Here is a 24747-nt window from a genome sequence, read left to right as displayed (position 1 = left end):
ATTTCTGATAGTTGATTAAATAACAGTCATATGTAAGAACAATTCTGTTACTTTACTTCATTCTCTCATCTAATTAGCAAATAGTTTTTCAGCACATTCCATGAGGCAGATGCTCGGGATGCTAAGATGACTCATCTCACTAATAACGGTTTCTGTTTGTTGGGCATCCATTATGTGCCAGACACTGTGCTAAGTGCTTTGTTTCTCCTAATCTTCATGATCAACTCATAAGGTAGATAATATCTTTGTTTCACAGATGCAGAAATTGAGGATTAGAAAGGCTAAGTAACGTGCCTGAAGTAACACGGTGTGAAGTTGTTGAGCCCACACTAGATGGCAGGTCTGTCTGACTTAAAAGGCCATGACCTTAACCACTCTGCTGTATTGCATTTTATGGCCCGTTTTTCTTTCAGACCTCCAAATCCAGTAGCAGAATCATGATTAAATGATTTTGTCATAGTATGGTGAAGGCACCTAACTGGATTAGGAGGATCCAGAGGAAATCCTAAAGAGCTAAATCCTGAAGGATGAGCACTGAGCAGAAGGGCTTAGTCACTCCCATCTGATCATTTAATTGCAGATTAGATTTCCTTAAAAAGGAGTCCTTCCTCTTATGGTAGTCATCTTTTCCCCAGAGATTCATGACAAACCTATGTGCATAAAATAACCCATTTTTAAAAAACAAAATGAAAATGAAAGGAAATATCAACAAATGGATGGACTCTGGCCCCAACTAATTATATTAAAAGGCTACAATTTCTTCTTCCTAATAGCAGACAAGAAAGTCTTGAGTCCAGACTGCAGAGGAGTGTCAGTGAGAAAATTGTATGCTTTCTGTAGATTGGTTTAGAGGAACCTTGATTAGCTCATGAATGCTCTCTTTCAAGAACTGCGTGATTTTCATTCTGGAACAGTGCAGAGGTAGCTGTACATATGGTTGTTTGCCCTGGAAACGAGAGACTAGCTGGGTGATGCCATGTATCACACTAAGAAGGAAGGAGTCCATTTTGTTAGCTTTTAATTTGCTGCAAAAAAACACTTAACTAAAATGTCATAGGTTTCTTGTAGAAATAGCACCACCTAGTGGTCTTTGAATATAATTTCCCATTTGAATGCTACTTTATTTGGAGACATGTTTTCTCTGCAGTAGAACTGAAAAAATTTTATCAGTAGTAAGGTGCATTGTTCAGATGCTGTGTTGAAGTAACAGGCCTCGAATTCTCATTGGCTTAACTCAGCACATGATATTGGTTTTTGTGTATTTTTTGTGTGTTTTGTGTCTGTGCTTTGTTTTGCTATTGCTGTATTTCCGAAATGATTATCAGGCAGGGAATTCCCTGGCTGTCCAGTGGTTAGGGCTCTGAACTTCCCCTGCAGGAGGCACAGGTTCAATCCCTGGTTGGGGAACTAAGATTTCACATGTTCTGCGCTGCAGCCAAAAAATCAAAATTGGTTTATAAGCAGATATGGGGGCTTCCCTGGTGGCTCAGATGGTAAAGAATCTGTTCTCAATGTGGGAGACCTGGGTTCAGTCCCTGGGTTGGGAAGATCCCCTGGAGTAGGAAATGGCAACCCACTCCAATATGCTTGCCTGGAGAATTCCATGGATAGAGGAGCCTGGCAGGCTACGTTAATGAGATTGCAAAGAGTTGGACACGACTGAGCGACTGAACTGAACTGAACTGATCTCACATTGTAGATTTGTTTGCCACAGCAGAAGAAAAAAGGGAATTTTTACCCATTCTTAGCTGCCTGACTAGAAGTGACCCAAGTTATTTCCATTTAGAGCTTATTAGCAGAACTAATCAGAGAAGGCAGTGGCACCCCACTCCAGTACTCTTGCCTGGAAAATCCCATGGACAGGGGAGCCTGGTTGGCTGCAGTCCATGGAGTCGCTACGAGTCGGACACGACTGAGCGACTTCCCTTTCACTTTTCACTTTCATGCACTAGAGAAGGAAATGGCAACCCACTCCAGTGTTTTTGCCTGGAGAATCCCAGGGACAGGGGAGCCTGGTGGGCTTCCGTCTATGGGGTCGCACAGAGTCAGACATGACTGAAGCGACTTAGCAGCAGCAGCAGCAGCAGAACTAATAATGTGACCCCAATCTATCTGCAAAGGAGGCTGGGAGATTAGCGTATTTAGATATGTGATAAACATTGCTGTCTCTGCATCCTCAAAGTTGCAGCAATTGTATTACTTTACCCTATTACTTTATATTTGGTTGGCCAAAAAATTTCCATAAGATGTTATGGAAAAACCTGAACGAACCTTTTGGCCAACTCAGTATTAATGTATGTGAATCTGGTTCAGAGGTTTGCATGTGCAGTTCACCAAGCTGTAGTGCAGTGCAGTTCACTCTGTTAGCTTGATGCTGTATGTGCTCCCCCATCACATGTCTCTGGGAAAGACTTTTTATTCCAGGGCACGAGCACGAAGCATTTGTGGTGCATTATGTACTCGGAGAAGTAGACACAAAGATGTACAATACCTGATCCCTTCTCTTCCAAGTGTGTGTGGCCTAAAATGGGAGACAAACTTACATGTAAGATAGCATGATAAAGATTTTGGAGTCAGAAAGACTTGGATTTGGATTCTGGTTTCAATACCTACCAACTCAATGACTTTAGACAAAATTATCTAACTTCCCTGAACCATGATGTCCCTCATAATAAAGCAGTGTAATTCTCTACCTATCTTCTAGGATTCTTGGCTCAAAAATAATGTGTATATGTGTTGCCTAGCATTTTTTAGGTACTCAGTTAATGAAAACCATGAATGTAGTTCCAGGCAGAGTAAAAATGCATGCAATACAAAGAAAGTGCTATCAATAGAGAGGGAAAGATCATTGCTTTTGCCTGGAGGTGTCTGGCAAATCTTCACAAAGGATATGTCATTTGAGATGAGTCTTAAAGGATAAGTAAGATTTAAATAGGGGGAGAGGGAAGTTGAAGTAGAATGAGCAGAATTATGAAGGCATAAAAGTGAATAATGTGTTTTAGCATGGTTGGCCGACTAGAGTGTGGACGGGGCGGGACTAGAAAGGTGGGTTGAGCTTACAGCAGTGGCCTTCGTCATCATGTTAAGGACTTTGAGACTTATTTTAACATAAGTCAAGAGTCATCCCAACTTTTTGATTAGCTGAACATGAAACCTGTTTGGGAGGACAAATCTTTTGGACTGTCAAAGATTCAAAGATACTAGTTAAAAAGCTGTTACGGAGTTAAAGGTCTTATAAATGGATAAAAGTGTTACAAAAGGTGGTATAAAAATAATATACATTTTCTACACTCATGCAGCTGCTTAGTGAGACTGAATATAAATACAAGCAGCTTTCCTATTACCTATTGACCTAGCAAGCAACTCCATTACTATAACCATCTCTCACACCCCTGTCCTCCTGACTCTGCTGGATCCGTACTCTAATCTTTCTCTTGTAATTGGCATCTCTTTACTTATAAACAAGGCCTGTTATCCTAACTCAGCTTAGGAGTTCTCCAGTTAGCTTTTTCTTGGATTTATCTCCTGAAATTGCATCCTCTTGCCCAGCCTTCCCCCAGTTTTGAGGTTTCCATGTGCAGTTCACCAACTTGCCTGTAGAGCGGTTTATTTTCACTTAGCTGGGTGCTTTATGCACTCCCTCATTACTCGTCCTTAATGAAAGATTCTTTATTTCAGGGCAGAGCTAGCCAGCACATTGTTGCAGGAAGTGTAATTATACCTGACAAATAGGAACATTGCACTAATCCCCTAATAACTGAGGTGACTAGGATTACTAGACAGCTGGGAATTGTACAGTACTGACCACCATTCATCACTTTGGGCAAGAGCATTAAAAGAAGTTTCCTGAGTCTAGTTGTTAATGGCTGAGCTATACTCCTGAACAGTCTCTAATGGAATTGTTTCCATGTGGGACAACGCCCAGACATAGCAACACCAGCTGAAACAGATTCAGAGTATGAATAATGTGATTGGACTTCGAGAATTATAAATAATAACAAGGTTCTGTTTTACATAAAACTAAAATGCATGTTAGTAATATTTTCCCCTGTTGCACATCTGGCTTTAAACCTCAGTGTTGTAGCAAGCACAAAAAGCCTAATAATTTAAAACTAAAATGGTTTCTTTTATAGTTGGACCCTGGACGTTTTTTGCACTTAGGGACCCAGGCACCCCAGTGCCCTGTTGCTCACTTGGATAACCAGGTTCCAACTGAGAGTCCCAGAGCTATTTCCCGCACTCTTGAGAATGATCCGGTAAGTTGCTAATGTGTATATGGATTTTTTTCAGGGCTTATAATTTGTTTGCCATTGTTTTATGTATCAGGAAAACTGAAACCAAAGGAAGGTAAGCAGATTTACATACAGTCAGACAATGTACCTGAGACAGCATTCTGGAACCTTCATCTTCCTCATCCCTATCTGATCCTCCAGTAACATAACTCGGGCAGCTCAGCCTGTATCTGTTCTGATTTAATGCCTGCCATTGAACTCACTTCATGCTGTCAGTTTTGTTATATATATAGAGTGGGTACCTAGTAAACACTTAAATATTCAATATCTTAGAAGTTAAATTTAGTAGTTATTGTTGATTTTACTGTATGATGGGTTAGCAAACTTTTCCTTCAGGGACCAGATAATAAATATTTTAGACATATGAGCCAAAGTGATCTCTGTTACAGCTGCTTAGCTGTGCCATAAACAAATGGCTGTGCTCCAGTAGAACTTTATTTATGAAAATGGATAGCCAGTCATAGTCTACCAACCCTGGTTTGGAGAATCCTAAGAAATCGACTTACATACCCAGGATCACATGGCAGGGCAGGTCCAGAACACAGTCTTTCTAGTAACCAATCTGGTTGCATTTTCTACCTCAGGTCCCATTAGGCTAAACACTTATTTCTCATTCCTCAGTATTATTGTTGCCTCTTATAAATGAAATTAGTTGTGTGATCTGTGCCTAAATGTGAAGGGAACCAATAGTTTTTCTCTCCTTTTTGTCCCTACCCTTGCCCCCTGAGTTGCCCCATCTTAACATATGCTGCACATGTGGAATGGGAAAAAAATAACTCATTACCCAAAACACCATCTCAGCAGGGTGTGTTGTATTTATGTCTCTAGCGTTCATCTACTTTCACAAGCACAAAATGAAATAGGATAAGTGAATGAAGTCATTGAAGTGTCTTTCAGCGTTCCCTGTAATTGTAGTCCCTTTATCTGCCAGTTCCTCTGGGGTTTCTATGGCAACAGTGGCATGCAGATGATCTTGTCACGTGATTGGAGCATCTCTATACACAGCACAGAAGAATCCAGATGGCAAGAATTGTCTCTGCTGCCTCCACATCTAGGGTTTATGTTGCTGAGCAACTGGCTGCATCATTCAGGCCAATATAAGCTTTATGTTCAATACATGCACTGTGGATTTGGGGACAACAGTGAACATTTTTGTCTAAGATAAGAAATTAAAGAATAAAAAAAAAAAGAAAGAAATTAAAGAATAGAATATCTTTTCCAGCTCTGAGAACTGTTTCCTCTGTGGCGTCTGGAAAGCCCTTGATGCTTTTTCAAAGTCTTGGTCGCTCTCCATTATACTTGTCTGCATTTTTATTTCCTAGACCAAGCATGGGGAGCGGCACGTGGGCCAGCACTACAGCATACCCATCCCAGAACTGAAGACCGTACTCCCCCATGGCCTGCCTCCTCGCTTTGTAATGCAGGTGCTCAAAGCGGGAGGGTTGTGGAGGGGACTTGTAACACAAGGTGTTTGTAGAATTAAATGAGTAGAAAACGAAAAGATTTAATTTGCATCTTCAAAAAGATAAATTCAGCTATTGATTATCTTTTGTGAATACTGCTGTTACTATTATTACTTTAAGCAGATCTGAAGTTAACCAATTTAAATCCTTTTTGAAGCCAGGCAAAATATTCTTAAGTAAATAAATAATACCCCACTCTTTTTTCTTGTGTTACCCAACAGATTTCTAGAAACTTCAGCCTTCAAAAATTGTTAAAAATTAATTTAATATTTGCTTTAGCAAGATATCCTGAAAATAGTTAATATGAGTAGAAAAATAAGAACGTATTCATGAGTCAGAAACAACAAATGGCTTAGATGTGTCACTCATTGTTCTTCAGTCTCATGGGTTTTCAGAAAATACAGTTTTGTAGTCATAACGTCAACCCAAAGAGTGTGATCTTGGGTTGCCTTAATAGCCAGTGAAAGAATTCAGTTAACTGGAAGCAGGGTTTATTGGCAAAACTGGTTCTTTGGCTAATTCCTGCTCAATTATTTTCAGTCTCAGAAATTATTCCTTCTTATTGAAATATCAAACTTGACTGTGCGGGTGATATTTGGCTTAGAAGCCAGAGGATGTCATTTCTTTAGTGTGCTTCGTTTCAAGAAATCAGATGAGACACCAGTAAAGGAGCTAATTCTCGACCACAGACTCTCATCCAAAATTTTGTTGTTTGGAAATAGGACACAATTACAAGAAATCATTAAACTGTTCCAAGACATTCGTAGTGCAATCTCTAACGTGGTTCTGAGGGTCTAACTTGATCCCAGGTTGCTTTCAGAATGGCTTACCCACCAGTGCTTTGGAGGGAATCACTCATTCTTTCCACGGCTTCCATTTATGTAAAAAGCCAACCCGCTCGCTGTTGTCTGTGTATTTAGTACTGTCATATTGCCTAATAGCAGCATTTCTGTTTTAATATCTGTATCATGTTTTTGAAGTTTTCACTTTCTGTTAAATTTGAACTTACCTGTCAAAGTCCTCTTCCAATCCAGTTGTTTGGTTAGGATTAAAAAAAAAAAATCAACATTATTTTAACCCTTATCTAACATACTTGTGAATAGTATTTGTTAGATATTTATTTTTATCAATACACATTATTAAATACTTTATTTGCAAACCATTTTCACACATATCACTGCTTCCAAAATTTTTCCACCAAACTATTCCTGGTGGCTAAAAGGGGATTAATTTTTTTTTAAAGGAATTAATTTTGTGTGTTAGTTCTCTGGTATATCTATATGCTGGTATTGTCAAGTATGGCCTCATAGCTGAGGCAACTGGTCACACCTGCTCCTGAGCTGGTACATATATAGTTCAGAGAAAAGTGTAGGTGGTTACAGTAAGATCTAGCTAAAAATAAATTTTAAAGAATTAACAGGCTTTATGCCATCAGCTAATTTGATGATTAGCATGTATCAGATACCTTGTTCAGCATTTTACACACTTGTAATATTTGTATCAACCTTAAGTAGTATGCATAGTTATGTTATGAGACATCAGAATTTTTTGTAAATTTCAATTAACTAATGCTTCATCTACAGAAATAATCAAAAGCTGACTGTTAAGTGCTCGGTGTGGGATGATGTGTTTTAATTTTTAGCTAAATTACATGGTTAAATTTTCAAATTCAATACCAACATCCTTTAACTGAGTAAATGAAGAGTAGGCAGTTTGATCCTATGGTTGCTGTATTAGGCTCGGTGTATATTACCAGAGCTGGCTAGACGTTCCAGCCCCACCCTTTCCTCCCTCTTTTCCTGTCTTGTTAGGTGAAGACATTCAATGAAGCTTGCCTGATGGTAAGGAAACCAGCCCTCGAGCTCCTGCATTACCTGAAAAACACCGATTTTGCTCACCCAGCTGTACGATACATTCTCTGTATCCTTTCCTGCTTGCCCAGGCCGTCTGAGCCAGGGCTTTCCTCCCTCAAATGTGGGAAAAGAAGAAATGCTGTATTTCTTGACAGTGGAAGTGTCCCTTTTGGTAGTGTTTTCTTTAACAGCAAGTGCTTTAGATGGCGAAAAGGGAACAGGAAAGACCCTCAGTCTTTGCCATATTATTCATTTCTGTGCAAAACAAGACTGGCTGATACTGCATATTCCAGATGGTAAGACCTTCCTCCCCTCACTCTGTGGGGTTGGTTATTCTGTTATGTGGTGGCACTGTGGCTGCAGTTTTCTGGCAGGCCCTGCTCCAGAGGCAGACTGCTGTGAGCCAGTTCGGGAACCTTTTGATAATAGGAATGAAGTATTTTGGCCCAGCGGTCCTCTCGGTAACGCAGGCCTCTGGTAGTTACCTGATGCCCATGAGCATGAACTCCCACCTTTGTGTTCACCACAGGCTTTATGCCATCAGCTAACAACTTTGAGACCCACAGAGCCTTTGCCATGGTACTGCTTGCCAGCATTCTGGGTTGTTAGCATGAAGTTTAAAAATTACACTCTCACACTTCATACACATCCCTCCTTGTTTTGTTTCTTTAGTACATAATTTTACTTATTTTTGACTGCACTGGGTCTTCCTAGCTATCTGTGGCCTTTCTCTAGTTGCAGCGAGCAGAGGCTACTTTTTGTTACAGTACATGGGCTTCTCATCGCAGTGTGCGGACTCAGTAGTTACAGAGAATGAGGTTAGTTGCTCTGCAGCACGTGGAATCTTGCCAGACCAGGGGTCAAACCCGTGTCCCCTGCGTTGGCAGGTGGACTCTTAACCACTGGACCATCAGGGAAGTCCCTGTCTCTCCTTGTTTTGTTCAGTGTTGTTTGCATCGACATATTCTAACTAAAACTGCCAAGAAGCTAAGGTGACCTTTAATCCATTTGTTCATGTATTGTGTATAGTGATAATATTTACGATGAACTAGACACTTTGCCTTTTCACTTTCATGCATTGGAGAAGGAAATGGCGACTCACTCCAGTTCTTGCCTGGAGAATCCCAGGGACAGGGGAGCCTGCTGGGCTGCCGTCTAATGGGGTCGCACAGAGTTGGACACGACTGAAGCGACTTAGCAGCAGCAGCAGCAGACCAAAAAATAAACCTCTGAAGCAGGAAGGCTTTAAGAAATATATATGGGAATCTAAAGTCATCTCCCGTAACAGAAAGGGGCATGGAGTATTTTGAGTTGAATACACTCAGTTCTACCTAGTTTGTTTTCTTTTGCCTTTTGATTAGCTCACCTTTGGGTGAAAAACTGCCGGGATCTTCTGCAGTCCACCTACAACAAACAGCGCTTTGATCAACCTTTAGAAGCTTCAATCTGGCTGAAGAATTTCAAAACTGCAAATGAGCGTTTCTTGAGTCAGGTGACTAGACTCCCAGAAGTTTGGTGCTGGACAGTCCTTAAGATTTTATCTTCTTTGTGCCCTAAGTACCAGTAGACTATGGAGAACTAATATTGTAGTTGGGGTAACTATACCGTTTTTTTCTTTCTTGCATACATTTATTCACAGTGAGTTCATACCCTGAAACTCATTTATGCATGGGAAATAGAGGCAGCAGTAAGCTGTCTGCATCTGTGTGTAGCAAAAGGATGTCCAGACAGATTCATTGACTTTTCCAAGGTGACAGCCTAAAATCCTCTAACGAACATTTCAACTACATAATTTTTTCCAGATTGGATCTTTTAGGAACCAGAAACAGATTTGTAAAATTATTTTTAAGTGATTCTTGTGGGCTAGGGGTTTTCAACTCTGGATGTAAGTCAGAATCACCTAGGAGCTTGTTAAAAATTCAGATGGCAAGGCTTCATCCTGGGCCTTTTTGATCAGAATCCCTTATGTTTTTCCTTGTGTTTCTTTATGCTCCAGCTCCAGGCAGAAATGGGCTAGAAAGCATTCACTTCCTGCCAAGGTCTCTTACTTGGCTTGAAAAATAGATTAAAGCTGACTGCTAATAACCTTAACCTCCTACCCTACCTTCCTAGCTAGGGATGGGTTCATTCTCAGGCTAAGTGGCCTTTTTTGGTCTTTGTTTTATTTTTAGATAAAAGTTCAAGACAAGTATGTCTGGAATAAGCGAGAAAGCACTGAGAAAGGCAGTCCTCTGGCAGAAGTAGTTGAACAGGTATTTAAAAAAGACGGGACGTGTACTCGATCATAACCAGAGACAGCCTCTTGCAGCACTGCAGTCCCCGTCCCTCTTCCCCTACAGGGCATAATGCGAGTGAGGAATGCCACAGATGCAGTTGGGATTGTGCTTAAAGAGCTAAAGAGGCAAAGTTCTCTGGGTATTTTTCGCCTCCTGGTGGCAGTGGATGGAGTCAATGCTCTCTGGGGAAGGACCACACTGAAAAGAGAAGATAAAAGCCCGGTAGGAAAACTAAGTTTCTCTATTTTGGTTTCTCTGATTTCAGGGATCTTTATATATGTAGGCTGAGACATAGCCTTTTAAACCAGGCAGTATATTTTCTTGCTTTTGGAATATATGAAATAAGACGTATAGTGAAAATAGTATCAGAAAGACAAGGTGATGCTATGTTCTATCATCTGCTGAACACCAAGAGCATGACAGCAAAAGCTGTGTTTCCTTTTCACAATTTTTTCTACTGTCTTTTCAAAATGATGTTCCGTATTCTAAGCAGAGACGATCAGAAGCATCAAGGTAATAAGTGGTTTGGGGCAGTGGTTATTTTTTCTACTGTTTTTAATCTCCAGAAGCAGGGCAGTTTGAGGACCAGTGGCCGCGTAGCCTATCCCAGAGATGTACCTCCAGGTACACGGTTATGTAGTTTGTTGTTTTTTGGCCATGCAGCATGGCTTGTGAGATCTTAGTTCCCCAATCAAGGATTGAACTTGGACCCTTGGCAGTGAGAGCATGGAGTCCTAACCACTGGACCACCAGAGAAATCCCAGTTGAGGAGTTTTTGGTTGTTGTCAATGCAGCTATCTCAGAGCATCCAGGTAAAGCAAGTAATGTTCTCGTCTCTCCCTCTCTTCTCCTTCTCCCTCTCACACGTTGACCAATATGCAGATTGCCCCGGAAGAACTAGCCCTTATTTACAACCTGAGGAAAATGGTGAAAAATGATTGGGTGAGTACATACAATGCCTAACACGTTTCAGAAAAAAATGTATTTTCATTTCAAAGACGTTTGATTGCTTCATTGCTGATACTTAACCAGTCTCTAAGTACGTGGACAGAAAGTTCTTTTATCTTATTTAATGTCTGTAATTTGGCTTATCTATCATCTTGACTGGAGTACACTTATTCAAAAGCATTTTTTTTAAAATATTGGCATAATTTCACTTGACTGCATTTGTTCAAGGTGTTTTTATTTCTTACCGACTTTGGAGAGGATTTTGATAAATTTAAGATCATGTAGCAATTTATTGTCAGGGTCAAATCACAAATTAAAATTTAGTTGCCATTTAACTGTTCTATATGGCAAAAAAAAATGTGCAGATGATTAAAATGCATTTTTCTGTCTTGCTGAAATTCAGCTTTTTCTTCTTTATTTCAGCAAGGAGGTGCCATCGTGTTGACTGTGAGCCAGACTGGGTCTCTCTTTAAGCCCCGGAAAGCCTATCTGCCCCAGGAGTTGCTGGGAAAGGTCGGATCACAGAAAGTTTGTTTACTTTAGTCATTCTGTCTGAAGATACACACATATATATATATTGGGGCATAATTTCAGACTTGGAGAAAAAGCATATTCCTCTGCACCTTAACATTTAGATTCCTAAAATGCTAACACTTTCCCATGTTTGCTTTACTCTTTCTCTCCATCTTTTTTTTTTATTCTGAATTATGTTAATAGTAACCTGAGATACTCTTGCGAGTCCCTTGGACTGCAAGGAGATCCAACCAGTCCATCCTAAAGGAGACCAGTCCTGGGTGTTCTTTGGACGGACTGATGCTGAGGCTGAAACTCCAATACTTTGAACACCTGATGCAAAGAATTGACTCATTGGGAAAGACCCTGATACTGGGAAAGATTGACAGTGGGAGGAGAAGGGGACAACAGAGGATGAGACGGTTGGATGGCATCATTGACACAATGGACATGAGTTTGAGCAGGCTTTGGGAGTTGGTGATGGACAGGAAAGCCTGGTGTGCTGCAGTCCATGGGATCGCAAAGAGTCAGACACGACTGAGTGACTGAACTGAACTGAACTAAACTGAACCTGAGATATGATGCCCTCTTTTATATCTTGAAAGTCGCTCAGTCGTGTCCGACTCTTTGCAACTCCGTGGACTACGCAGTCCATGGAATTCTCCAGGCCAGAATACTGGAGTGGGTAGCCATTCCCTTCTCCGGGGAATCTTCCCAACCCAGGGATCGAACCTGGGTCTCCTGCATTGCGGGCGGATTGTTTACTAGCTGAGCCACAAGGGAAGTCCCAGAATACTGGAGTGGGTAGCCTAGCCTTTCTCCAGGGGATCTTCCTGACCCAGGAATCGAACTAGGGTTTCCTGCATTGCAGGTGGATTCTTTACCAACTAAGCTATCAGGGAAGCCCTTGTTATATGCATATTTTCTAAAATCAAAGAGACTCTAATGTATTAACACATCCCAATTACCAAAATCAGAAAATTGCCATTGACTGTTATCTATATAATGCATTCTGATTTTGCCAGTTTTCTAGCGTCCTTTACAGGGAAGGGGGGTCCTGGACGAGGCACCACACTTGCTGCCCTGAATCTTTAGTCTGCTTCAACCTGGTGCAGATCCTTAGTCTTTTATAACCTTCATATTTATATCTCTGTTCTTGAAGAGTATATGCTAGTTATCTTATGTTGGGTTACTTTATGGGTTTGTCTGATGTGTTTTTCTTGAGTATATGGGATGTTAGAAGTTATATTGTGCCTTCTCAATGCATAATATCTGAACACACGTAAAGCTTATTTCTCCTCTTACTGGCAGTATAAACTCTGAACACTTGGTTATGGTGATGTCCACTTTGTCTGCTTAACAAAGTTACTCTTTTCCCTTCATAATGAATAAATATCTCATGAAGATATACTTTGAGACTTTATTTCTCAAGCTTCCCCTTAGCAGTTTTAGTTCTCATCAGTGATTCCGCCCTAAATCACATGACAGTTACAAGATGGACATTTTCTAGCGCCATCATTACTACTAAATGTATCAGTTGACCCTGTCTTATATTGAAGAATTTTCCTTTCTGCATTATGTATTTATATATTTGTTGCTACACATAAGAGTGTGGATTCTTATTTAATGGATTCTAAAAGTGGCACAGTGGTAAAGGATCTGCCTGCCAATGCAGGAGACACAAGAGACAAATGTTCAATTCCTGGGTCAGGAAGATCCCCTGGAGGAGAAAATGGTAAGTCACTCCAGTATTCTTGCCTGTGAAATTCCATGGACAGAGGATCCTGGCAGGCTGCAGTCCGTGGGGTCGCAGAGTCGGACGCAACTGAACATGCACACACAAACCTTGACTATCGTTCTTTATTTTGGTGCTTAAGTTATCCCAGACTGGGCCGGTAGGCGCCCTTGAAGCTGGCTTCTCTGTCCCTTTAATGTGTCGCCATCATTTTTCTCCATACCTCTCCTCCTCTGCCCCCGTCTTTTCTAAGCACTTCTTTACCTTAGGCACAAGAATATGTTCCAGATTCACCTTGTATTTTCCATACCCCAGTGCTAAAATCAGCCACTTCTTCAAGGAGCTTTGGTTCATTTTGGAGGAGGATGGTATTTAGAAACCAAGACCTGAGTGCTAGGTATGCTCATTACTACTAGGATGTGGGTGTCCCTTCTTCCAGGCCCTCGAGCAGAGTCAGCAAGTAGATATATGCACTATTCATACATACATACGTGTGTATATGTTCTGTACACATGTGTTTCTGTATACATAAGCACACACACCTGTATCTGTTTCTCTACATTAAAAAAAACAGAAGTCTGATACTTCTAATTCCAGCTAGCATCACAGCATCCATTATATCCTCCTGCTTTCCATATTTGAAAACCTCATCTCCAGTAGGAACTCTGCTCTCATTCACAGTGTATTTACATATTAGCTCAATCTTAGATTACAGAAAAAGTAATTTCAGAACTGCTAACCCTTGCCTCTCTATAAGTAAGAAGCGGGTTTGTTTTTTTGCTCCCAGAATAGATTAGGTTTGGTTCTTATTGTACAGCACACATATCAGGGTGAAGTGCTGCACACACAACTACAAAGCATTTTGGGGGAAAAAAAGCTGTTAAAAAAAAAAAGTTCCACTGGTTTAGTTATGCAGTCCCAACTTGAGGAGCCTACACTGGCAAAGGAGCTCTGGCCCCTGACAGGGCCTTCTTGATGGTGGCTGCCCAGCTTGCTGCAGCCTCCTCTTAAGATCAGCCTGGGGACGGGGAGGGCCTCTGCTCTCAGCAAGCCTGGGTCTTGGCCCTTTCCTTGCCAGACATTAGAACACAAAAATTTTTTTTTCCTTTTATTTAGTTTCACTATGTTTCAGAGCAGTTTTCATCTTTAGCCTAAGGGTCTTTGGGCTCTCCTGATAGCTCAGTAGATAAAGAATCCGCCCGCAATGCAGGAGACAGTGGTTTGATTGCTGGGTCGGGAAGATCTGCTGGAGAAGGGATAGGCTACCCACTCCAGTGTTCCTGGGCTTCCCTCGTGGCTCAACTGGTAAACAATCTGCCTGCAATGGGGGAGGCCCAGGTTTGATCGTAGGAAGATCCCCTGGAGAAGGGAAAGGCTACCCACTCCAGTATTCTGGCCTGGAGAATTCCAGGGACTGTATAGCCCATGGGGTTGCAAAGAGTCAGACAGGAGCCAGAGTCTTTCTTCAAATACTCGATTCGCAAGTTAGTTTCTCTTAGCTTCCCTTCTCCCTTCAGTGTTATGTTTGAACTTTACAATTTGATTCATTTGTTTCAGTTTATATGCCATTCAGGATCTTTTCCCCCCACTCCTTGTCATTTTGGGTTTTTTTGTTTTGTTTTGGAGTATATGAACTATCAAAACTATTGTTGCCTGTTGAAGTTAGAACTCCAAAAAGTTGAAGATGTGTATGTTTATGCGGGTATACGCTCAGATAAGTGGCTCCCCCTCGCCCCCGTGTCTCAAGCAGTATCTCTTTTTTAAATATACTGTGTGTGGCCATGTAGAACAACAGTAACCAGCCCCAGAGAATGTGAAATCAGGTGGAACACAACAAAAGCAAAAACCTTACCCTGAAAAGTGTTTAAATAAATACCAATTTGTCACTTAACGAATACTATTTCTTTATCCTTTTTCTTCTCCAGGAAGGATTTGATACCCTGGATCCCTTTATTCCCATCCTGGTTTCCAATTATAACCCAAAGGAATTTGAAGGCTGTCTTCAGTATTATTTGGAGAACAATTGGCTTCAACATGAGAAAGGTCAGTTGCTTAATTTTTTCCTCTCACAGAAGAACCCCACTGAGTCAGAACCTTAATTTCTTCCCTCAGGAGCAGCCTGTAATTTGTTTTTCATCTTTTTTCCCTTTTATCTTGATCTCTTCCTGGCTGATTAGATGGTAAAGAAAGTGTGAGGTTGGCGGGTGGTTATAGTTTAATTTATATGAGACATATCTCTCCCCAAATTCTTGTATTACTCTAGAATACGGTGCTCGTGCTCATAGAGGAGCACTGGCAGAGCTTCCAGGGGCTTAGCTGCTGCCACACTCTCGCTGTTGCACCTACTCAGCATTCAGCAAGCCTGGATTGAGAGGCTTACGTGCTGGGACACCCACAGAATGACTGAAACCGTGTGAGGAGTTACTCCAGCACCAAACCAAATCCTTGCCATACCTGTCCTAGTATCTGTCCTAGTACCTGTCCTAGTATCTGTGTTTGAAAGTGTGCCAGCTGCTCATTCTACCCTTGCCCTTAGCTCTGGGGTGTGTGGGGTAGGGGGTGGAGGAAAAATAAAGGTGTTTCTGTCACTAGATGATAGAGAATTAGCTGCAAATTGGGATGGGTTATTAGAGGAATAAGGGGGAGTGTATAAAGTCACTGCAGCATGATGAGTTAGGAGGCACCATGGTGAGATTTCACAAGAGCCCTTCAAGTCCAGAGTATAGTCTTGGAACAGAGGGAGGGTTAGATGCTGGTTGGAGGAACAGGCAGAAAAGAAAATTATGCATAGAAAAAATAATACTTGGGTGGGGGGCATTGCAGAATAAAGGGTCTAGAAGTGAGGTCTTGGGAGTATTAATTACATTAGAATATAACTTGGATAACGTAGCCTCTGACTATAGATTTTGCTGAGTAACAATGCTGCAGGAGAAATCTGCCAATTATCTATGTTTGATTCTATTTTAGCTCATACAGAAGAAGGGAAGAAGGAGCTGCTGTTCTTAAGTAACAGGAATCCCGGGCTGCTGGAGCGGCTCTGTGCCTACCTCTAAGCCATGGTCACAAAGTGCATGGAAGACAATGGATGTTTCTTTAATGGACCAGTCAGATGGGAGGCCCCACGGCATACAGGAGGAGCAGCCCAGCGCCTGCACACGTGGCGCCAACGGGGCTGCAGTCAGCTCCCAGCCTCTGCTGTGGCGGGTTCCTTGTAACGGGCCTGTGATGGCAACAAGATGTCCTGAAACTAACACCGGTTTATTAGCTGTGGTTTTCACGTTTTAAATAATCATGTAGCTTTTCCTTAAAAATTAAGTATGTTTCTTAAAGTGTTGTAAGATGGAAAGAGCCTATTTGGAATTGGCCAAATTGAATTTCTTTGGCATTCTGCTTGTTGTGGGTCTGAAGAGACTAAATTCTACAGAAATTTTCCAGTCTTTATTCAATTTATGAGATTGGGACTCACAGCTTGACTTATCTCTTCCAGACCATTCACTTCCTATTTACTTTTATCATGGTCCCTAAGAAGTTTCCTCAAACTCCAGCCGAGTCTGGCAGCTTTGTATGGTACAGCCCCTTTCTACAGCTTCCTGAAAGAAATAAGTTCTAAACCCCCAGAGCAGGGGTCCCCAACTGTAAGGATCTAATGCCTGATGATCTGAGGTGGAGCTGATGTGATACTAATAGAAATAAGGTGCACAGCAGGGCTTTCCTGGTGGTCCAGGGCTGAAGAATCTGCCTTGTAGTTTGTGGGACACTGGTTCAATCTCTTGTCCGGATCCAGCATGCCACTGGGAGACTAAGCCTGGACATCACAACTACTGAGCCCGCACTCCAGAGCCCAAGAGCCACAGCTCCTGAAGCCGAAGCACCTAGAGCCCGTGCCCCGCGACAAGAGAAGCCACTGCAACGAGAAGCCGTCCCGCCCCAGTGAAGAGCAGCCCACACTGAGCGCTGCTAGACAAAGCCGTGCACGGCACAAATAAGTGAAGTGCACAGCAAATCACAATGTGCCCGAATCCACCCAGATCTATCCTGCCTCCCCTTCTTCCACCGTGGAAAACGCTGTCTTCTGTGAAACTGGTCCCTGGTGCCAGAAAGGTTGGGGACCACTGCCGCGCAGCACACTGTATGGAATGAATCAACACCTTTAATCCATGTATTAACAATAGTAGTATCTGTTACCAGCTTTCTGAGATTTGAGAAAACAGAGACTCACATCAGTTTCAGAAGAGTCTGGTTCTCACCAGGTCCACGTGGCTGGTTATAGTCAGAAGTTTGGTTCCCACTTTTTGGGCTTTCCCAGGTGGCGCTAGTGGTAAATGCAGGTTTACCACGAAACCTCGCCACCTGCCAGTGCAGGTTAGATGTAAGACACGCCAGTTCCATCCTTGGGTTGAGAAGATCCCCTGGAGAAGAAAGTGGCAACTCACTCCGGCATTCTTGCCTGGAGAATCCCATGGACAGAGGAGCCTGAAGGGCTACCGTCCATGGAGTCGCACAGAGTCGAACATAACCGAAGTGACTTAGCACAGCCACTTACTAGCTATCTGTCTTACCCTATTTCCTTCTCTAATTTTATCTTATCTCTGTTTCACCTTATGTAAAGGTAATAATAATGCTAAACTTTCAGGGATTTTGTGAGAATTAAATCACATGATATATGTCATGTGCCTCACAGTGGGTCTGCATTAAATGACAGGTAGCTACTGTTTATAACTTGGATTTTATTAATGCTTTATTTGAAAAATTACTATGATAGAGTCTGAATGTATATCAGGATTTTTCATTAGACTCTGCTGTCCCTACCCTAAACCACCTCTTCAAGGATTCCCTATCAAAAATGAAACTCCATCGCTGACCAATCCCCAGTTTAGCTAGACTGATGGTATAGCATCAGACAGCACCCTTACACAGACTGTTTAACCAGCTGCCACAACTGGAAAGCTTGAACCCATTTAACAAATGCTTTTTATTGAATAATATGGTTCTGCTTCTCTGACTGATGCACCTCCCAAGCCTTGAGAAGTACCTTTTCAATAACTTCCTCCTCTCCATCCTTATTACATAACCCACCACTTCTTGTTCGAGTTGCTGTTATCCTTTGCTGATTTGTTTCTCTGCTCCTAACTACTCCGGGCTCCTCCCCCAGCCCACCTTCCACCAGGCTACCTCAGTGAGCTTCCTAAACAGCACCGTGCAGTTCCCTTCATGCCACTCAGTGGCTTCACTATGTCTTTATGTTTGCCAAAGACCCTAATCCTGGGAAAGATCAAGGCCAAGAGGAGAAGGCGGCGGCAGAGGAGGAGATGATTACACAGCATCACTGACTCAGTGAACATGAGTTTCAGCAAACTCCGGGAGGTAAAGCGAAGGACAGGGGAGTCTGGCATGTTCCAGTCCATGGGGTCGCAAAGAATCGGGCATGACATAGCAACTGAACAACAATGCGTTACAAAGTTCAAACCATACAGAAACATTTCATGGAATATCAGGTTCATTTCCTCTCAGCTCCCTCAGTCAGTCAGTCAGTCAGTTCAGTCGCTCAGTCGTGTCCAACTCTTTGCGACCCCATGAATCGCAGCACGCCAGGCCTCCCTGTCCATCACCAACTCCCAGAGTTCACTGAGACTCACGTCCATTGAGTCAGTGATGCCATCCAGCCATCTCATCCTCTGTCGTCCCCTTCTCCTCCTGCCCCCAATCCCTCCCGGCATCAGGGTCTTTTCCGATGAGTCAACTCTTCGCATGAGGTGGCCAAAGTACTGGAGTTTCAGCTTTAGCATCATTCCTTCCAAAGAAGTCCCAGGGCTGATTTTCCTTCAGAATGGACTGGTTGGGAAGCAACCAAATTCTAGAGAAAAAATTCTAAAAAAATTTTTAAACACAATAGTATACTTACTCTTTTATACCTTGATGTTTCTGCATATCTTGGAAATTGTCAATTTTTCTTGTAAATCCAATGCCTGCTCTAAGGAATTTAAAAAGAAAAGGAAGGAATTCCCTGGTGGTCCAGTGGTTGTTAAGAATCCGCCTGCCAATGCAGAGGGCCCAGGCTCCGTCCCTGGTCCAGGAAGATTATCCATGTGAGGGGCAGCTAAGCCTGTGCATCACGACCACTGGGCCCGCGCTCTAGAGCCCCTGCTCTGCAGCGGGAGAAGCTCACAGCAGAGGACTGTGCGCAGCAATGAAGCCCCGGCACAGCCACAAAGATATAAAGCCAAAGAAAAGGAAACAGGCCACACACACAGCCTCCAAGAGGCACACTGGCACAGTCAGCAGCCACTGCCGACACCTAACCACACCGGGGGAGGGGTGTTGTGATGAAGTCAGCGGGGCCGCCAGAACATTGGCACTGCAGTCTAGCCTGACGATGGCAACTGGCCCCTGAAGCTCCAGGGCTGTCACTCCCCTCCCCAAAAAGCAAGATGTCACCACACTTCCCCTTACCAGATGGTTACTGGACGGGACCTGAATGATTGCAAGCCTGATCCTTCACTGCACATGAGGCCGGGAAATGCTCTCATCTTTGGAAGGCCGAGCTCATAATCAATACGCTTCACTCCCTTTAATGAATGTGGAATGGTATACTATCATTTATGTACAAAATCCTTATTGAAGAGTTGCCTCATTACTTTTGCAATTTGTTAAATACGAATTCATCTTTTTCCAAATACTGTACCACCTACCCTATCCAATCCCCTTTGCTTCTTAAGATCCTTCAGACCTGATCCTCAGGACCCGAGTTTTACTGTCTCCATGCTAAGCCTGCTGCACAGCTGGCCTCTTGGGGCTGTTCTTCATCACGCAAGTGGACTGAATTAGAATCGAAAGAAAGAAGCAAAACTATCTTTACTTTCAGGTAACATACTCCTAGAACTAACATCTACTGGAACTAAAAACAAGTTCAGCAAAGTCACAATACCACAAGATTACAAAAACCAATTGTATTTCTCTATACTAGCAATGAAAAATCCAAGAATGAAATTAATAAAGTAATTCTATTCTAAAAATACAGGAAAATAAAGTACTTAGCAACCTGAACAAAAGAAGTGCAAGACATACACCAGAAACTACAAAATATTACTGAGGAAATTTTTAAAAATCTAAATTGATGAAAAGACAGTCCATGGTCATAGATTGCAAGTCTCTGTAGTGTGAAGATATTAATTCTCCCCCAAACTGAACCATAAATTCAATACAATCAATATTAAAATTTCAGTAGGCTTTTCTGCAAAAATTGACAACCAATCTAAAGTTGATATGGAAATAAAACCAAAATGATTTTTTAAATGACCAAGGCAGGAGGACTTTTCCTATTTTCAGAATGTAATATATAACATTATAAAGCAATTATCCTCCAGTTAAAAAAAAAAAAGCTACAGTAATTAAAGGACGTCCCTGGTGGTCCAGTAGTTAAGAATCTGCCTTCCAATGCAGAGGACACAAGTTTGATGCCTGGTTGAGGAACTAGGATCCCACATGCCATCCCAGGCTCACATGCAGCAGCTACTGAGAAGCAGCAGCTACCCATACACCGCAACGAGAGAGAAGCCCGCAAGCCGCAACCAACACCTGATGCAGCCAAATAAGTTTTTAAAAGGGGTATAGTAACTTAGGTGAAGTGACGCTAGCATCAGTTCAGTTCAGTCGCTCAGTCGTGTCCAACTCTTTGCGACCCCATGAACCACAGCACGCCAGGCCTCCCTGTCCATCACCAACTCCCAGAGTTCACTCAGACTCAGATCCGTCAAGTCGGTGATGCCATCCAGCCAGCTCATCCTCTGTCATCCCCTTCTTCTCCTGCCCTCAATCCCTCCCAGCATCACAGTCTTTTCCAATGAGTCAACTCCTCCCATGAGGTGGCCAAAGTACTGGAGTTTCAGCTTTAGCATCATTCTTTCCAAATAACACCCAGGACCAATCTCCTTTAGAATGGACTGGTTGGATCTCCTTGCAGTCCAAGGGACTCTCAAGAGTCTTCTCCAACACCACAGTTCAAAAGCATCAAGTCTTTGGCGCTCAGCCTTCTTCACAGTCCAACTCTCACATCCATACATGACCACTGGAAAAACCATAGCCTTGACTAGACGGACCTTTGTTGGCAAAGTAATGTCTCTGCTTTTGAATATGCTATCTAGGTTGGTCATAACTTTCCTTCCAAGGAGCAAGCATCTTTTGATTTCATAGCCGCAATCACCATCTGCAGTGATTCTGGAGCCCCAAAAAATAAAGTCAGCCACTGTTTCCACTGTTTCCCCATCTATTTGCCATGAAGTGGTGGGACCAGATGCCATGATTTTCATTTTCTGAATGTTGAGTTTTAAGCCAACTTTTTCACTCTTCTCTTTCACTTCATCAAGAGGCTCTTTAGTTCCTCTTCATTTTCTGCCGTAAGGGTGGTGTCATGTACATATATGAGGTTATTGATATTTCTCCCAGCAATCTTGATTTCAGCTTGTGCTTCTTCCAGCCCAGCGTTTCTCATGATGTATTCTGCATATAAGTTAAATAAGCAGGGTGACAATATACAGCCTTGACATACTCCTTTTCCTATTTGGAACCAGTCCGTTGTTCTATGTCCAGTTCTAACTGTTGCTTCCTGACCTGCATACAGGTCTCTCAAGAGGCAGGTCAGGTGGTCTGGTATTTCCATCTCTTTCAAAATTTTCCAGTTTATTGTGATCCACACAGTCAAAGGCAGTAGCATAAAGGAAGACAATGGAACAAAATTGAGAGTCCAGAAACAAATCCTTATATTTATGATCAATTGATTTTCAACAAAGACATCAAGTCATAATTGGATATGTACATGCAAAAAAATGAATTTTGACTGTTACTTCACATCAGATATCCAAAATAGATTACAGACCTAACGTAAAAAGTAAAATATAAAACATTTAAAAGAAAACATGAAGAAATCTTTGTGACTTTGAATTAGGCATATATTTCTTTAGTATGAAGCTGTGATCTTTATAAAAATTAGGCAAATATTTCTTCCATAAGAGGATATGAGCTATACAAATCCAACTTGGTAAATTGGATTTTATCAAGATTTTAAAATTTATTTTCACTGGGAAAATGAAAAGACAAGCCACAGATGGAGCCAATATCTGTAAATCCTATTTCTGATAAAGGACTTTACCCAGAATATATTCTGGGTAAATTCCCTCATTAATAAGAAGATAAATAATTTGAATAGAGATTTCTCTAATGAAGACATATCAGTAGCTGACAAGATAATGAAAAGATGCTCAACATGACTGGTGATTTTAGCAAATTAAAACCACAATAAAATACTACTTTACACCCACTAGAATGTCTACAAATTCAAAAAAATAACTAAGTGGTGGGAAGGATGTGAAGAAAAATGAACCCTTGATCGGAATTCGCTGACAGTCCAGTGGTTAGGACTCCATGCTCTCACTGCTGCAGGCCCAGGTTCAACTGGTCAGGGAGCTAAGATCCCACAAAGCACACCACACAGGAGGAAAAAAAAAAAATCCTCTAACATTTCAAGTGCCAATATAAAATAGAAATATAACTTTGGAAAACACTTTGGCAGTTCCTAAAAATGTTAAGCATGAAGTTATCCCATGATCCAGCAATTTCACCCCTAAGTATCTACCCTAAAGAAATGAAAATATGTCCACACAAGAGTTGTGTTCCAGCAGCATGAGACTATTCATAGCAACATCATTCATAATAGCTAAAAAGTGAAAATAATCCAACTATTTATCAACTTAAAAATGGATTACCAAAAATGAGCAAACTACTAACACATGCTACAACATAGGAACTCAAAAACCTTACGATGAGACTCCAAACACAAAAGACCACCTTTGTATAATTATATGAAATGTCCAGAAATGGCAAAGCTATAAAGGCAAAAGTAGACTAGTGGTTGCCTGGTGTTAGGGGTATGAACAGAGTTTACCTGTAATCACACAGGAAAAATCTTTTGGGGATGATGTAAATGATTTAAAACTGAATTATGGTAATAACTGCACAACTCTGTATCTACATAATCAAACACTTAAAACGGATATAAATGACACCTCAAATCATTTAATGTATATAAATAACACCTCAATAAGGGTTAAAAAAACAAACTGCAGACATCTTCCTTCCCTATACTGTTCACTAGGTTCATACCTTCCTCACGGTCTGAGACTCCCAGCCTCCTCTGGTTCCCTGAGATGTTTCCACACAGGCATTTCCCTGACAAAGCACATATATGTATACTCCCATCTTGGTGTTTGCTTCTGGCCTATACTGTCTTCAAAATACAAAATAAAGTTACAAGTGAAAAAAAAATTATACCATGTAAACACTAATCGAAAAAAGCTGGTTCATCTATATTACTATCAAAACAGGTATTAACGTAAAACAGCATTATTTGAGAAAAAGAGGGATAGTTTGTAATGGTGGAAGTTTCAATCCATCAGGAAATGTAAAGTAGTATGTATTAATAACATAGCCTAAGAAAACAAAAACTGACATACTGGGAGAGTTAATATAATTCGGTGGGAGAAGATCGTTTCAACACATATAGCTGACAAAGGTCTTGTATTCAGAATCAAATACTTACCCTACAAACAGATGAGACAATCCAAAAGAAACATGAGCAAGTGACTTGAACATGCTCTACACCTCACAAAAGTGACTATTCTAAAGGTGATGAACATACAAAAAAATGCTCTCAATCTCACCGATAATCAAGAAAATAAAATCAATGATAATGACAAAATTTTTTTAATGTTGGCAAGGTTATGGAGCATCACCTGAAAACTCTCTATACTGCTGGTGAAACTGTAAATTGGTAAATTTAGAGACGTTTATTTACCATATCCAAACATATCCATCCTCATGACCCAACAAGTACACTCCTAGGTGTATACGCAACAGAAATGTGTGCATGTCCGCATGCACAAGAATGTTAACCGTTGCAGCTAATAGTCCCAAATTGGAAACAACTTCAAAGTCTATTATCCGCAGTGAATCATTTGAGGTATAATCATAAGGTGGAATTCTGAAGCAATGAAAATGAACTACTCTAAGTATATGTAAGAACAGGGAAGAATTTAACAATACTGAACAAAAGGCAGAAGCAAAAGAATACGTACTTACATAACTTACTTAACATACTTACATATGACTTACATAACAGACAGAGCGAGCGAGTCAGTCCGCAGGGTCACATCAGGAAGGCTATGACTTTTGGACAGAAGAAGAAAACGCATGTGAGGCTTTTAAGTAAGCGTCTGTTTCCTGTGCTGTGCTCTGTCATGCCCCACTCTTTGCGACCCTTTGCACTGTAACCCGCCAGGATCCTCTCTTCATGGGGTTTCCCAGGGGAAATACTGGAGTGCGTTACCATTTCGTCCTCCAGGAGTCTATTTTCTGGCAAGGTTTTATTTTTTGCCTGAGGCGCTATTAGCCAGCATTATTTCTCTGAAAGAAGAAACAACAGCTGCAAGAGCCGCAAGGAGCATGTATGAGAACCTTCAGTGAGCAACGCCAGGGAGCCCACATGAGACGCAGACCCAAAAACGCTTCAGCGTGGCGCTTGAGCACGCGTGCCTACAACTTCCGGCAAACGCCGCGGGGCCCCGCCCCTGGGCGACAACTGGTAAGCAGGACTGGTCCACGCTAGGAAGAGGCGGG

At 41.7% G+C, this 24747-nt stretch overlaps 1 protein-coding gene and 1 long non-coding RNA gene across 6 annotated transcripts in view; one reads left to right on the top strand and one right to left on the bottom strand.

Annotated features, from left to right (window-relative positions):
• Positions 1–17805, top strand: part of DAP3 (death associated protein 3) — a 43825-nt gene extending 26020 nt beyond the window's left edge. For 4 of the 5 annotated variants that reach the window (XM_006052029.4, XM_006052028.4, XM_006052027.4 and 1 more), the window contains exons 3-13: positions 4134–4256; positions 5615–5716; positions 7567–7675; positions 7812–7904; positions 8970–9100; positions 9780–9860; positions 9948–10106; positions 10767–10826; positions 11256–11345; positions 15006–15123; positions 16048–17805. In XM_006052029.4, coding sequence (XP_006052091.1) covers positions 4134–4256; positions 5615–5716; positions 7567–7675; positions 7812–7904; positions 8970–9100; positions 9780–9860; positions 9948–10106; positions 10767–10826; positions 11256–11345; positions 15006–15123; positions 16048–16133 — 1152 coding nt within the window. In that variant the 3' untranslated portion in view covers positions 16134–17805. The remainder of the gene's footprint in view (positions 1–4133; positions 4257–5614; positions 5717–7566; positions 7676–7811; positions 7905–8969; positions 9101–9779; positions 9861–9947; positions 10107–10766; positions 10827–11255; positions 11346–15005; positions 15124–16047) is intronic. The other variant, XM_044944270.2, reaches the window with a different exon arrangement.
• LOC123465876 lies at positions 17209–24713 on the bottom strand. Its single transcript, XR_006641173.1, has 4 exons — positions 24458–24713; positions 24233–24297; positions 23236–23359; positions 17209–17489 (listed from the first exon to the last, which is right to left on the bottom strand). It is a non-coding gene; the product is annotated as an uncharacterized LOC123465876 (long non-coding RNA).
• Positions 24714–24747: the final 34 nt, after the last annotated feature.

This window comes from Bubalus bubalis, chromosome 6 (genome assembly GCF_019923935.1).
Source record: "Bubalus bubalis isolate 160015118507 breed Murrah chromosome 6, NDDB_SH_1, whole genome shotgun sequence".
Classification (NCBI taxonomy): Eukaryota; Metazoa; Chordata; class Mammalia; order Artiodactyla; family Bovidae; genus Bubalus; species Bubalus bubalis.
Note: the sequence above shows the minus strand (reverse complement) of the source record. Positions and strands in the feature narration are given on the sequence as shown.